The 16,115-nt window shown below is 33.0% G+C and overlaps 2 protein-coding genes across 2 annotated transcripts; one reads left to right on the top strand and one right to left on the bottom strand.

Annotated features, from left to right (window-relative positions):
- The first annotated feature begins 445 nt into the window (after positions 1-445).
- Positions 446-4,646, top strand: LOC145741740 (uncharacterized). Its single transcript, XM_082559383.1, has 5 exons — positions 446-2,376; positions 2,667-2,737; positions 3,109-3,451; positions 3,791-3,895; positions 4,003-4,646. Exons 1-5 carry the CDS (start codon positions 2,088-2,090, stop codon positions 4,155-4,157), a joined length of 963 nt encoding a protein of 320 aa, XP_082415509.1. The 5' UTR covers positions 446-2,087; the 3' UTR covers positions 4,158-4,646.
- A 955-nt stretch (positions 4,647-5,601) lies between these two features.
- Positions 5,602-15,813, bottom strand: LOC145744004 (G1/S-specific cyclin-E1-like). The gene is made up of 10 exons (XM_082562094.1): positions 15,785-15,813; positions 13,590-13,821; positions 12,864-12,941; positions 11,786-12,033; positions 7,669-7,804; positions 7,285-7,431; positions 6,781-7,029; positions 6,420-6,557; positions 6,117-6,248; positions 5,602-6,011 (listed from the first exon to the last, which is right to left on the bottom strand). The coding sequence occupies exons 1-10, from the start codon at positions 15,796-15,798 to the stop codon at positions 5,865-5,867; spliced, it is 1,521 nt and encodes a 506-aa protein (XP_082418220.1). The 5' UTR covers positions 15,799-15,813; the 3' UTR covers positions 5,602-5,864.
- Between the last annotated feature and the right edge of the window lie 302 nt (positions 15,814-16,115).

The raw sequence follows: 16,115 nt of genomic DNA, 5'->3' as shown, positions 1-16,115 counted from the left end.
TCAGAGTGAATCACACACACGTAACGTAATTTTAGCGATCTAACTTGCAGATTAGTAAATAGTGTAAATTTAACTTTCTGGTAAACTTTCGTTTTTAGTATTGGCTCAGTACCAAGCCGGAAAAGGCCTTATGTAAGGGAGTAATACTTGCAGTGAGCAGATATTTTGATTTATTACTGTTTAGGCTGGTAAAACGTAACGTCTTTTAGATCAAAAACTATTAATAAATGACATTTAAATAGTAGTATTACAAGTCGGTTGTTTCACGACCTTAGTAAAGTTTAGTTAAATGTAAAAACATTTGGGCGTGGTAATGGTTAGCTGTACTACTCTTTTGCGAAAAAGTTCTTTGTCGGTTATTGCAAATAATGGATTGTTTATATTTTACTCTAAAGGGAGTGAAAGTGTGTATGCAATATACAATAAACCTTGTAATTCGTTATTGTATTTTAAATTAACTATAGTTTATAGAAACCGCGTCCTTTCGCAATGCCTTATGGTTTTTAAACTTTATGCTGATATAACTTAAACTGATGACGGTGTCATAGAAGTTATATGCGGTTATATGTATAGCGCATACTCTTATCAGGCGTGTGGAATTATTCGACCAAAATTTTCGTGTAAAGCATCATGTGAATATTTCAAAACACGTATAACGTAGCCACATTAACATTCAAGCTTGCTGTGTTGCGAACATCAGTACGGTAAACAAACTAGCTGATGAAGGCATAAACAGGGTATACTGCCAGTCATTCGTTTTGCTATATGGCGTATGTTGAACAGCTCAAAGGCGGAAATGAGTCTTTTAGAACAGTGATGCTTTAGCTTGCACGTTCTAGCCTTACTATAAGATTAAATGGAAGCAGATAGCAATGTAATTTAGCTTCCAAAGCGCGCGCTTTATTTGCAAACAGTTTAACTTCGTTTCATGTGAACTCGTTTTATTTAGTTACCGTGATTGGCGTGCAGTCTTCTTAGCCTACATATCAGAAAACAGGAAGTCGTAGTGGGGCATACCAGATCAAGCCTGTGGTTTTATTTTAATTCAATGCGTTATAAATATTTTTCTTACTCAGATGTGATTTATGTATAAATCAGGAGTGCGCATGCTATTTCAAGGTGTCATGTAACGCTTTAAGATAATATGAACTGACTTTATGGATTGTAACTTGCTGTTTATTTTAAGTATAGAAATGTAGCAGAAATTTAAAAAAGCTTTTTATACAGTTGTAGAAATTCCCATAAAAGTTTGGGTTGGCTTAAAATTCCACATAAACAGTGCTCGTTGAAGCGAGGTTTTTAATTTACTTACTTTTAACAAAGTTAACGACTAAAGTAATTAACTTAAATGTTTTTGCTTTAGCGATTTTGTTACGGTTAAGTTGGTTGTGCAGAAAAAATTAAAAAAATTCTACAAAAACAAACTTTAGTAGGTGATCTAAACGTTGCAAAAATAGTAAATTTGGAGGCTTGCAATCCATCTATACATAACTACTTTATAAAATAAATTATATAAAGTAATGCTACAAATCACTTAAAATTTTAGCTTATATTAAACACATGGGCAACAAATGTGTTTCTTTAAAATATTTATATAAGACTTGCATGAACACAATGACCATATGCCTGCGTATTAATAATTCAGTGTATATTGAATTACGTTAGTAAATCGAAATCGCGGACATCAGTCTCAATAAATTAGAAAAATCGTAAATCATACTTCAAAAGTATAACTTCACATAGAATATTTTATTTTAAACGGTGATACAAAGAGAATTACTAAATGCAAATTCTTAAAGTTTTTTGTAAGTTTGTTTATTTAACGGATATTCCCTGTTGCGCTTGCGGATTTGCTTGCTTTGTGTAAACAATGCAATTGTGACTGTGTCGAATTTTGTTATCCCCTGCAGCTTAAAAATTTAATCTAACGCGGCATGATAGCCCAGTCGTATTTGCGTGCCAGCTTTACAGCCTTTTGAGCCATATTTAATTTATCTTCTTTTGTTTTACGTGCCCACAGATTATCGCGTAATTGCGCTCGTAAGAGAAAAGAAAAGAATTGTGTAAACGAGAGGCTCAAGCCAATCATGTCTGATCAAGAGAAAGAAACACCGCCACCCGCTGATAAGACTGAAGACGAACAACCAGCAGCAAGCAATCAAGAGACAGAGGCTGTAGAGAACGCTGGACAAGAAGAAGTTACGAGTGAACAAAAGGTAGAACCAGAAGAGCAAACAGTTACTAGTAGCGAAGAAGCACAAGAAAGCAACGACCAAGCAGCAGCAACAGAAGTTGAAAACGACGATAATAAACAAGGTAGTGAGAATCAAACCGAAGAAGACAATATGGGAGAAATTGCACAAGCACAAAACGCAGGTAAACATTTAATAAATCAAATTATTATAGGAAAACGATAGACATACAATATTTTAAAAATCTATACAATATGTTATGACTAACAATTAATAATAATGATATGTAACTGCTCATACCCAAAATTATGTGTAATGGCTTTCGGTAGCAATTAATACTTGCAAATTAAGTGTTTTTTAAGAAAACAACATTTAATCGATTTCATTTTAAATATATCTTTCTACGCTTGTGGTTAGCTTGATACCTATCAAAAACAAGGTTGTATTTTAAAATTATTTGATGTTGTTTATTAGAAACTGCTGTCGAAAATCCAACCACAGTTCCCGAAACCGCTTGCGAACAAAAAGAAGCAACTGCAGTTGCGGTAATTCATTATTTTTAAAGTGTTTTTAAAACGAGCTTTAGGTCAAAATTGTTATAAAAAAAAACATTTGTTTCTCATCAATATCTGTCTGACCTTAATTTCTTGTGTAATTCGATTGCAGTTCGGTCTTTTGGGTAATCAATAACAATGCACATTGATTTATGGACTCGTTGTGAGTGATTAAGATTGTGTTAAAATCGATGTCATTGATTATTACCAGTTTCCCAGAGACCTTTAAACAGCTTGTCATTATTTATGATAAAGCGTCGTTAATGGTCACCAGGCGGGCATCTGTTAGAGATAATAAATAACTCGTTGCCTTGACTTTAATTGCGACCATGTAACTTATTTGTTTCTCTTTTACGTTACAGGAATCGCCACCCGCAGAAGCTGAACCAGCTAAAGCAGAAGATGTAGAACCAGCGGAGCCTGCCGAACCTGCTAAGGCTAATACTGAAGAATCATCTGAACCAGCTAAGGGTGAAAATGAAGAACCAACTGAACCAGCTAAAAACGAAGAAGCTGAGGCTAAGACTGAAGAGCAGGCTGCAACTTCGTCTGAAAAACCTGCCGAAGAAGATAAGCCCAAAGAAGGGGAGAGTTCAAAACCTACAGAAGAGAAACAAAAGAAAAAGAAAAAGAGGTTGTCCAGCAAATCTTTCCGTAAAGTCTTTAAAATTTTCAGCAAACCGAAACCAGCAAAAACGAATACAGGTAACTAAAAGTATGACTTTTTAGTAAACAATATAGTATTGCATCATATATCCCACGGTAACTATTCAAAAAAAGTACAATTTATGCAAACGCAGTAATTTCGTGGTATCCACAGTTTGACTGTATAAGCAATTTAGAATAGTTGTACGTCATGTTTTCCTTGATGTCATATCCATCCATCACGTGGTACGCGTTAAAATATGCTGCCAGATGCTATTATTCATTTGTGTAGTATTCCGACTAAATACGTAATAACTTAGTTGCAGACAATTAACCTTTAACATTATTGTAAAACATTGCGTTTAGTGACTGGATTTTAATATTTAATTTTTTTTGTAGATGCCGAGAACAACGCGAAAGCTGAAGATGAGCCAGCAAAAGAAGAAAACAAAGAAACTGAGACGACTAAAGAACCCGAAAACAATGACGTAACACAAAATGGAGGTAAGATGACGTCACTATTTTTTTCCTTTACACTAGGGTTTATTAAAATAAACTTGAATCTATATTACATCGCATTTCAATCGTAAACAAAAAAAATAATTTTATAGACACGCAAGAAGCCCCTAAAGAAAACGGCGACGCCCCTGCAGAATCTGACCCTACTCCTGCTACAACAGAAGAAACCCCAGTCGAAACCAAATGCGAAACTGTCGAACAATCACCGGCAGAGGGCGCTCCCGCAGTCGAGGCTGCGACTGGTTGAGGCCCCTTGCTTTCAATTGTTTTTAAGTTTCCGAACTGCTCGGAAAAAATATGTGGTTAACTTGTTTTATTCGTCGTAATATCAGCCCAAGAAAACACACCATTTATATCTTGTATATATTTTAACTTTTAACGTTTGTTTTGAGAATACTAGAGCACTAAGTTGTTGAAAATTTTGCTTTTACATTGTTGAATTTAAGCGTTTTTACCCGAAATAAAGTGTTTGAAACTAATTTTGTTAATATTTTTAAACGAAAACTTTTAATAAAATCATTTTTTGTATAATATCATTATTTTAAAAAAATTCTTTTTCATTTTAGCATAAGAAATGTATGACATTTGTCGCCTACTTACATAACTTTGTCATTTCTAAAACTATTTTGTAGCCTACACTTAGCACCAATGCAACTGTCACCTTAACTTAAATGAACTGTCTGTTTTTAACTTGTCGATATCAACGCACTGCTTTGTTTTAATACACGTACCAACTACTAAACTGTTATTATGTTGTTATACTGTTTTAAGTTAAAAAAGGGATTTAAAAAACAATATAGTAGTAAAAAGCATTTAGATAGTACAATATGAAACATGTATATACTACTAATTTACCAACAAACTATGGGCTAATTCAAAATAACTTACCAAAAGTAGCTCCATGCCGCCACCATCCTAATCCATTTAAAACACACTTTAAATAATTTAAAGCTCTTACTTTTACAAGGAACTTTACTTTAAACATACGGACGACCGTTTAACAACAAAAAACTGGCATACCAAACAAGTGCCGCTTTGTAAATGAAGCGACCGTGGTTTAAGGCAGTTATGACCTTTTTTGTATTTAAAACGCAGGGATTAAGGCTACTCTAGGCTATCAACTTGCATAAGAATCTCGCGTGAAAATATATTTTCTATAACTTTTATTTAAAGAAATTTGTATTTAAAATAGGGTAAAAAACACAACGAACAAAAAACAAAAATTTGGCTTTAAGGATTGTAGAAAAAACTGCACCTTTAACAAAATACTTTCACAATATCAGTTGTAGAAAATCAAATAGGTTGAAAAAGTTATTACATTTTTAATATAAAATTTTTACATTTTTAATATAAAATATTAAATTTGAGTAAAACTGCATAGGTTTAAGGAATGTTCATAAAATATTTTTAAAATTTACTTAAGTTTTGAGTTGTTTTTTTTTGCAACTTTAAAAGAGACAATAATGAATAGCAGCAGTCAGTGTTAAAATATACAGCAAGTCATAAGAAAAATTTAGCAGCGAAAAATGATTGTATAAAGTTGTAAGGTTAAAATGTCATAAAATATCTAAAAACGAATAAAAACTTATTATAACTATAAATTCATTGACTTATTTTCTAGGATTCATAAGGCTAAAATTGCTTAATATAAATTTAAAATTTTATATAAAGAGAAATTAAAACTAAAAATGTATAAAATTAAGGCTCGGGTTTGTAAGACCCGTTTAAATAAAAATTCTATATTGACAAGTAAAATTGCCAAAATCACAGTGGGATGTATGACGTAAATGACGTCATACGCGCATGCGCACATCGTTTCTAACAACTGTCAATCCTCGTTTCTCCTTGTGCAAACTGTTGTCGATTAAAATCCTAAAACCATTTTCTGTCTCGACACGCGGTGGCGATAGAGCGTAACCTTTGCGATTTAAGTTCACGTTTGAAACCTCGAATATCACGTACTGCACAAACCACTGGACTGAGGTAGGACTGTTGCTTTTTGACCACTTTTAGGCGGGGTCATAAAACCAGCAACCTCGGTGGGTGATTGGCAGGTTGCCAACTGAGTTTGGACCATGACTCGATTCTCGAATGCTGCGTCCTAGAATCAAAAAACAAAAAAGTTTAAAATTTGACTTGCAAAATTTTCAAAAGGACAAAAACAAATTTTTAATTAAAAAAGTTATAAAATTGCAGAACTACTTACCAGTGTGTCAATGTTGTTGGCATGAGTTTGAATATTGTGTATATCAGTCGAGTGAACATTTCGGAATTCCCTCAAAGGTTGGAGACCATTATCTCTTACTGTGATCGCAAATGGGGCCATCCAGTGTACACACTGCAACAAAAATACAAAAATAAATTAAATTCATAAAATAAATTTACCACATTGTGCATTTAAATGGCAGTTAAAGAAAAATGAAAAAAACATTGGGCAAAAATATATTAAAAAACAAGAGAGAAATAATTGACGAAATTTTGTATCTTTTTGTTAAAAATTTGGACTTACAGATGCAATATCTTTAAACTGATATCCTGATACTTGTGTGGCAAGTTCACGAGATGAGAAATGGTAAAGTGCTGACGCAGCTAAAACTCCGGTTGGAAAATCCAAACTTTCAAGATCCAACATACATAAGTCCAACAACTACAAAAATAATAAGTAAAATTTAGTTTTGTTATAATAATGGGTATAAAATGATGTACCAAAGGGTACAAAGGTAGAGTTTTCCTATATAATTTTACAGTGTTTATATTTGTAAAAAAATTATGTTATTTTGAAAGTCTTGTCACTTAAATATAGCATAAAAAAATTTGATTTTTGAGCAAACAAAATAATCTAAATTTTTCGTATTCTTTTATTTATTTACCTGGGCAATATGAACGAAAGTTTCTTGAGGATATTGGGGGAGGAAGAATGCGGAAGAAGGAGAAGGTCCGGGAGCAAACGCCGCGTGAGCAGTTTGGAGGTAGACGTTCAACCACGAGATGGAGGTAACTGGAGATAACGACCACTGGAGAGTGCTTAACATAAGAAGTTCTTGGGAAAGGATCTCGTCTTCAGTGCAAGCTCCGTCTGTGACGTAAGCAAAGTCCGCTAACTTTGGAGGATAAATTTCCTAAAAAAAATCAAAAAAATTAAAATAAACAAAACATTATTTTTATAGACAGGGTGGTACAAAGAAAAATAAAATTCCAAAAATGGGTTATTTTATATTTATTTCTATCAAATTAATTCTAATCCAATCAAAATTTAACGCATTTCAATCGCTTTCCGGTAAAAAATGTAATAAAATATCCCAGTCCTTTGTTCCCCAGTAATTCGATCCACGTTTTAACCTCTTATTTACTTGCCCGATTCGATTAAAACTTACCTCTAATTTGGCTGCAATAAAAAGTGCGGTCACACCAACCAGCTGCAGTCGCGTCTTGTGGATATTTTTTGTGTTGGAGAGATAGCGGTCGATGTAGTCGACGGACAAGTAAAAAGTTTCGCGATGAAGGGAATATACTTCACATACCTTTAAAATACAAAAAATTAATATTAAAAACTTTGCTAATTTAACAACACAATTTCATTATTTACGTATTAGACAATTTAAATTAACTATAAAAAATGTGAATTTTAAAGCAATTCAATCGTTTAACTACCAGCCCAAACCAAAGCATTTATGACACTTGGCCAAGGTTATTTAGTACTAAATTGTCGGTATATACGCCTAGTTAATATAATATTAAGTTTTTTTTGTGTTATTTACCTCCATAATCCAGTCGAGTAAAATAGATCTCATGCGAGGTTGTAGGTCTTCGTGTCTTAACAAATATTCGCTACTTCTTGAATAAACTGAATCCTTGTTTACCATCGATTTCCATAATTCAGTCGAATCTGCCCAACTGCAAAAAATCAAATTATTTAATTTAAAATAAAAAAAACAACGATTTTATAAAATAGCCAAAATTTAATCACTTTATTTTTTGAAAAAGGTTTTTAGCAATCTGTGGGCCAAAAAACCTAATTCACATTCAAAATGTGAAATTTTAAGTCTTTTTCACGTATATACATTTGTTAACAAAGTAGGCTTGGTTCTGCTATTAAAAAACACTCGATAAAAACGTGGAGAAAGGCCTTGGTACAACAAAAGCTTTTCCATATGCGCAAATAAGCAAAGCAAACAAAAACTTTTCGCTTTTTTGTTCTTACCTGTCTAAGTCGAGATATTTGCGAATAAAACTAGTTCGAACGGAAAGATTATGCATCACCATTGTAAAATATATGATTGTGGAAAGTAACACGTAAATTAAATAAATATGATTGTTATTTAAAATTCACTAAATTTAAAAACGTTTCTAAATTAAAAATGACAATATAAATAAATAGGTTTTCTTTATTTCTTTTTCTGGTTTAAAATATTTTCTAAATCTGTCACTGTTGCTAAATAGTTAACTCAAAAATGATAACAATGTTATTAAACTGTCGCATAATATTTGCTGAACTAGAAAACTAAATACAAGTTTCCAAGACTGTACAAAACAGTTGAATAAACACAAGATTATGTGATGACTACAACAGAGATCCCTCGTTTATAAAGTTAAGAGAAGACGAGATTTATCGACCGCGCGCCTTTTTCTCGAGCTTCTCTCGCTCCCAACAAAACGGGACGCACAAAACCGTTCTACTTTCTCGACTTCCTAACATGCGTGAACCCTAATACAATGGGCTCGTTACGGAGCCGATAGTCTATCCCACGCCCCGACATTCACGTAGCTGGCGACAGCAGCCATACTACTTGAATGGGTTTGTCGTTTGTTAACGTACAGGGGTATACAATAACTTTTTTATGCTCGGTAGGCTGGTTAAGAAAACACAAAATGCACGAAGTTTATTAAGCACACGAATTGTTCATCTGCGTTGACGGACGGCTTAATAAAGGAAGAATAACATTCAAGTTGACAAAAAACTTCCGAGTTTCGACCCACTTACATGGTCAATTTAACTTTTAAAGCAAACGCCACGTGAGTTGATAACTGTACAAATAATCATTTTTTAACCTACATATATAAAAATAGACCATGGCATTATTCACGCCATTAAACCAAAAATCGGAAGCAAAATTGCCCGCAAACGCTGGGAAGGTTATACTCAGATAAGATAAAACTGAAACAGTAGACCTAGGTAAGCCGATAAACGGTAACATCCGACTTAGAGAATACACTACAAAAGATTTGTGTAATTCGACACGGGGCCACCTGCCCTTACACGGCCAGGAATTCAAAGCATGCGAGCAGCTGTAAATGGCTTAATACATATAACTTAAAACCTGGATGTCTCGTTTAAATCCCACGCTATTACACTTGCTAGTTACATAGCAAATTTTAATTAGTTCCTTGTCCAAAAGGAAATATCTTTCGGAATTTCAAAAAAAAAAAAAAAAAAATGCGTAAGTGCCTAACAAAAATATGTATTAGAATGCAAAAGTAAGGCAAAAAGTATCTAATGTTATAAAAAAGTTTAATATTTGAACAACATTTGACAATATTTACACAAGTGCGTTTGCAGGTACTTTGAGTCGAAATAAAACTAATAACCGTTGGATTTATTACTCGAATTCCTATTAAAACTCGATTTAAATCACCGCCTCTATTTACACGGGTTGACATTGTTTGCGGACATTTAAACTTTCTCGTGACGTCACAAAAGCACGAGCGAACGACATCGCAGTCACGTGACAAACATGCCCGAAGTCGTCCTGAGGGCAAGCCCGAGCGAAGTTCTCCGCCACAACAATAACAAACGGGGAACCCCCGGGCCGGTCTCTCGCTTTTTACAAGCACAGGCTCTGCTGCAGGAAAAAAACATACGTAGAGTATCCGCTTTTCGTTCGACTTGACCAGCAAAAAATTGTCGCAGCGGAGGCTACGAATTAAGGTTCACGCCTGAGCGGAAGGGATAATGCCCTAACTAGGTTACACGGTGTCGGGATATATATCCAGGGTGTGAACTGCGCAAATTCGATTCTTCGCGTCGCGCCAAGGGAGCGAACGATAGTAGCGAGGGAAAAATCTAAGGGGAAGTATTCGCTCGCTGCTTAATGATGGCGGCCATCAAAAAATGGACTTCCGCGCGGTCATCGGAACGCGCGAGCAACGTAATGTAAATTTCATGGGAAAACGAGCTATGTTATTTGCGACGTTTCGCTATGCTAATGATAATAATACACAGACAAATGAGGCTAATTATTATCGAATAAGGAGGAAAGAAATTGTGAGAATGTCGCTGATCGCTAAACAGAACAAACAAATAACGACCCAAGTGTCAAAATAACAAGGAAGTCCGCTAATAATCAAATAATACAAATCCATAATCCATATTTTTTTCAAAATTCTCATAGTTTTTTTTTATAATTACGAAAAAAATCTGATTTTGTATTCAACAACAAATGATGTCGTCATTAAAACGTTTATCAACAATGTCACGTGATAAGAGTACACGGTTTGTGTCAGGTCCGTGCTTGCTCAAGCTTGTCGAAATCCAAGCTACGCAAACATTACACAACAATATTAAATTTATAATACGCTTCGAATAGGATTTAAACTCCTAAAATACGGTTTACTAAAACTATAAAACAAAAAAATTGGGAATTAAGCCAGTGTGTTTATATTTTAAAAATACGTTCCCGTTTACCATACTGGCTAAAAATAAAGGTTTTTGTAATCTCAAGTAAAAATTGGCAAAAAAACATTATTGTATATATATATATTAAAAAAAATTAAAAAAATAAACCAATTAACCGTATTGCATTACCTAAACTGTGATTAAATCAAATGTTGATGTTATCAAATAATAAGGAGAATCAAGCCCTTAACCGGGCCTAACAATCGTATTCGGACAAGTCGGGACCGAATCCGAAATAAACGTTACTATCCTGTAACCGCTTTTCCGTTTAAAACTAAGAAATGTTCGTCAATATCAAGTAAGGGTTTCATAAAAAACAGCAATAAATGATAAAATATCTAGAAATTACAAACATTTAAATTTACACCTTGCTATAACAATGTATTTCAGTAAATGAGTCTGCTTTAGAAATTTAAAAAATCATAATTAAAACAAAGAAAATAAACAATTTTAAAACAATAACGCTTAATAACTACTTGCAAATTTGTTTAAGCAACGACCAATAGCACAGTTATCCAGCTATACGAACACAAATCTTCAATTAAAAATCGGTCATAAATTCAACTCATAATTTTTGAAGTGACAAAGCACCGCCTTGGATGGGCGCTCATTAGCAAGATCATCTTATTTAATTCCCATAAAAATTAATTCACCGAAAATAATAACCTAACAGGACGATTTCTATTTAAATAATTATCGCGCTTAGCAATTAAAACTCGAATCCACGAACGATTAAATAGGTCGGAAAACAATTGGTATTGTTTTTGTAACCAACAAACCTATACGATTATTATTATCTTGTTTCATTGTTGCAGCAATTTAAATAGGAGTTTAAGGATTAGGGACACGACAAAAGAAATCTCGGTGTCAGCGATGTCACTAATTAAATCGCACTGCGGCAAGTAAAGGTCTAGGCCAATAGCCTATCACATTAAAGATTCAGAAATTTCTATTCATAAGATTTCTATTTATTACACCCATAAACGTTAAAACAATGATAAAATTGATTTTAACGAATTTTAAAGATTATAATTCGCTTAAAACCGTTACACCCAAAATAATTAGAACAGCCAAAAAGCATCGCAAAATCAAAAATAACTTGTACCAATGACCCCAAAAGAGTATACATATAAAATAAAATATAATTTAAAACTAAAACTTAAAACAAGTAAAAAAATCTTAAAATTTACAAACTTTTTTACCTTAACTGAGGTAGTGGCGATTCCCTGCATTTTGTATCAGGAAAAATATTTCGGAATTGATAATGCTGCACGGTCGGAGGACAGTTGTCGTTGTTCTTTATTTCCTGCAGGACTCCGGGTCTTATCTTCCTCGTCCCTGTTGGTGACGTCATCACATGACTGAGAGGCATGACGTCATCGTTTTCGCTGTCCGGGCCGTCCTTGACAGGGGTAGGAAACATTTGCTCGTCGATGGGTCGCCAGTCGGCCTATCAATTAAAAATCGACCGATTTTAAACGTCGGAAATGGTTTAAGTTTAACGTAAAAATGACCTAAAACTGTTAAAAATATTAATAAATCGTTTAAACATTACGTGGTGATTGCTACATTGATCAACAATCGATTTAACCTGAAATCGGATTGCGTTATGTCTGTGCACAATACATGTTACCACAAAAATGTAACGCGGTTGTTAATAAAATTTTTCAGAATGATTCCTGAATACGATTTTTTTCTTGTATTTAAATTGCCTAAAATTTACCTATATCATTCATTTACGTATTGCTAAACAATTCGTTTATATTCACGTAACACTAATCATTTTACATATATACTTTATATTTTTTCACATGCCGACAATGCCTGCATATAACTGACAAATCGCGCAAATTTTGTAAATAAAAAATCTAAAACAACTGCCCACATGGCTATAATCTCATACAAACGTGTTAAACCTAAACACTCAGTACAATAAAAAAACGAAATGTTTCAAACTGGCCTAGCCGTTGGCTCGACAAGGGCCTTTGAGCCGGCAAACAACAATGGGCATTTTTACTCTGGCTCTACTTTACAATGGAGGAAATAAGGAGGCATGATACAGTATAACGTAAGCACACGCTTACAACAACGTACGTTACACAAAACAATAGCCCAACGTGTACTAATACTTGATAGTAATCAAGGCATAAAGGCAGATTTAAAAAGGGGTCAAAACAATAGAGAATTTAAACGGACCGTGATTTTTTAAGAGTGACAATGGTTTTCAATTATTTTACTAAAACAATATAATAACCGGTATTTAATTTAAATTAATTTTACCTCAAGATAGAATTCCTTTCTTCGGGTTTCAACTCTCGAATCCATTGTACAAGGACGTTTATTAGATTTTTCTAAAACCTAAAAAGATAAATAAAAGTGTTAATAATATACAGACAAAATTCTAACCTTATACTTTGTACTTTATACGACCGGTTAAAAATATATATACTGACAACATTTAAATATATATATAATAAGAACATTTTTGTGCAACTTTATTAAACTATACACCCCGCTACCTATTAAATAACTTAATTATACAGACTTAATTTTTTTTGATCTCTCCTGCAAACGCTTAAGTCAAGATTTAAACAACAGAAACTCGTTTTAAGTAGCTAGCAAGACGCACTAAGCTGCAAGAACACTAGGTCGAGTTTAGATTATGATTGTTATTCAGGCCATCAGACACTTCGTGATTTTTTCTTATTCCCGTATGAGCGTTAAACCGATTTCACTCGGTTAATATTTGCTTACAATTTGACGTAATTTTTTAAAGTCTTTTGTTTACTTTATTAGCGCAGCGTTTATCCAACTGTTCTTTTCGAATTACTTTTTTTGAAATCACTATTTTTATGTTTCGGTTATTCCATTGTTAAAATTTATTACAAAAAAACTAGATCCAGGTCTACTTAAAATTTAAAATATTGTAATTCAACTACACAAACTTAACCTAACTTTAAATTATTTTTAAAAATAAAACAAAACAAAAAATTAAAAAAAATTAACCTCTTTTTTAGTAGCGGAGTCACTAACAACTTCAGTCAAGTTATCTTCCTCTCTTCCTCGCTTCTTTGGGATCGAAACCTTGTTCAAAGATGATTTGGAAGAAGAGGAGTAGAATGAGGATCTTGACGCGAACCTGTGGGATGAGGATTTGTTACGGGAAGATGAGGAAGGTTTGGCTGATGAGGTAGATTGTTGATTGTCGTTGATTTCTTTGCATGCACGATCAGTTAAACTAAAAAAAAAATAAAATTAAAATCTTAATTTTAGATTTTTTTTTGTAAATAACAAAATAAAAAAAAAACATTTTTTTTCAACCTTTTTACTTTATATATACGTGTTTTAATTACAAACATTACCTATTTATCATGACGTCAAAAGAAATCAAATTATTATTTCAAACTGGTAAAATTATATTTAAACTTATACTTGAATCTACATAATAAAATATATATATTTTATAAGTTTTTCTTTTTTTCACTTTAAAGAGTTTTCCTATTTTATGAGCTGTAACTGTTTACATTTTGCTAGATCTTTCTATGAACTGCAGTTAGACTATAGACTTCTTTTATTATAAAAAGCCTTTTTTTATTACTCTTCGTTGCACACTTGAAAAAGTAAATTGAATAACACTGGTCGCTGATTTGTCCTTTTATTTAATTAATCACTTAGAGAAAAAATGGAATAGCAAGGAAAAAAATAAAAAAATTAGGACGTCTAGTAAATCCCTACAGTTTTCGTCCTTTTAAAATGCTCGTTTATTAGTAGATTAACTCGTAGATTAAAAACAATTCGATTTAATACAGCGCTAAATTTTGTATAATAGACTGATAATGTAGAATTTTTTTTAACAAATACAATCAATTCCCATAACACATACAGACTAACGTTCTAATACTTAAATTTAAATAAACAAATTAATTCTTTTTCGTTGCAAAATGTTAAAGCAGAAAGTTATAATAATAAAATTATGAAATCGTTAACTCATATGACGTCAGTGCACGTGAACACTCAAAAATGTTTTGTTTCAATTTACGACAATACGCCAACATAGATTTTAATACACTTATGTTATTATTGTGTGTAAACGTGTTATAATAAAGTTTATAAGTTTTTATATAAATACAGGGTAAAAACATCTGCATCCTTGTCTAAATCACACAAGTCTAGATTCTAATCCTTTCAGCAGGAAAGCTAGCGAGTGTAAAACACAAAGATAAACGTGATAATTCCTAGTTCATTGTAAATCGCTCGCCGACGATATTCTATTGTTTTTTTCCGGGCAAGGCTCAAGGAAAAGCGAGAAAGGACAACGTTATACACCTGCAGACCGTGTTGGGTCAAAACCACGGCGCGAAGACACAATTACGTCACTGCGGGACACGTATTAAATAATGACACCAATATCTGACCACACCAAACTATATTACCGAAATCATTGTAAACGAGCAATTAATTAAATAAATGCAATCTGGATTTCGCACTGTTACGTATAACGCACACATTTATCTGTTTTTTTTTACGTAAAACCTAGTCTTAAGATGACCTAGAAATTTATTCTTGATCATACCAGTTTAAACTTTATATGCAAATCAGCAGTTAATATCTGGCAACCTGTCATATTCAAGCCTGTGTTTAAACCGAAGTTATTCAGAAACTAGTTTAACACTTTTACTAACTCTTAATGTAATCCGGAAGCAGAACCGAAACTAGAATAAAGTTCGAGGGTCTGGCTCTACCGACCTTACTGCTAAGTAGCTTGCGTTTCCCGTATACAGAGACCCACCAGTATGTTTACATTGCGTAAGTCTGCAATCTGTCTATAGACCAACCAACTTTGTCGATATCAACATGGGTAAACGCTAGCACAGGCTTGTTGCGAGCCGCCTAAAACTGTCAGCTTCTGCCCTCATTTGACTTCCTCTTAGTTAGTTATATTGTCCGTCGTTTATCAATTACTTATACCCATCCCTATTCGAGATCAACTAAGTTATGCGTAACATATTGTGTGCCACATTAAGTATATAAGCAAATTTACAATTTTTATACCAGATATTATAATAGCATTAGCATTGTTATTATAATAGCCATTGGGTATATTGATTAACCGCAACGAAAAGTTTAACAAAAAATAATATCACATTTTATCGTATTAAAGATTATTAATAATACATATTGTAAATATTTGTACAACGTACCTTCTTTTAGGCATTGCAGGATGTCTTACTATTGTGATTAAGTGGGTTTATCTAAAAAAAATAACAAGTAAAAAATTAAATTCATTTTACTTACAGGATGCGCTAAGCGAATTTAGGCTTTAATTTACGCAAGGTAATTGGTATACAGCTAATGTATAACAAGCCTATACAAAAAAGGTTATTTTTAAAGTAATGACAATCAAAATCGTTCGAATTTTAAACACTTAGCGCCCACTGCCGGTCGATATTTTATTAGCTTAGATAAAAAGACTAACCACTAAAGTACAGAACAAAAAACATGGTATGTGTCATAGTGTGCACATGTTTAACC

Source organism: Corella eumyota, chromosome 2 (genome assembly GCF_963082875.1).
Source record: "Corella eumyota chromosome 2, kaCorEumy4.1, whole genome shotgun sequence".
NCBI lineage: Eukaryota > Metazoa > Chordata > Ascidiacea > Phlebobranchia > Corellidae > Corella > Corella eumyota.
Note: the sequence above shows the minus strand (reverse complement) of the source record. Positions and strands in the feature narration are given on the sequence as shown.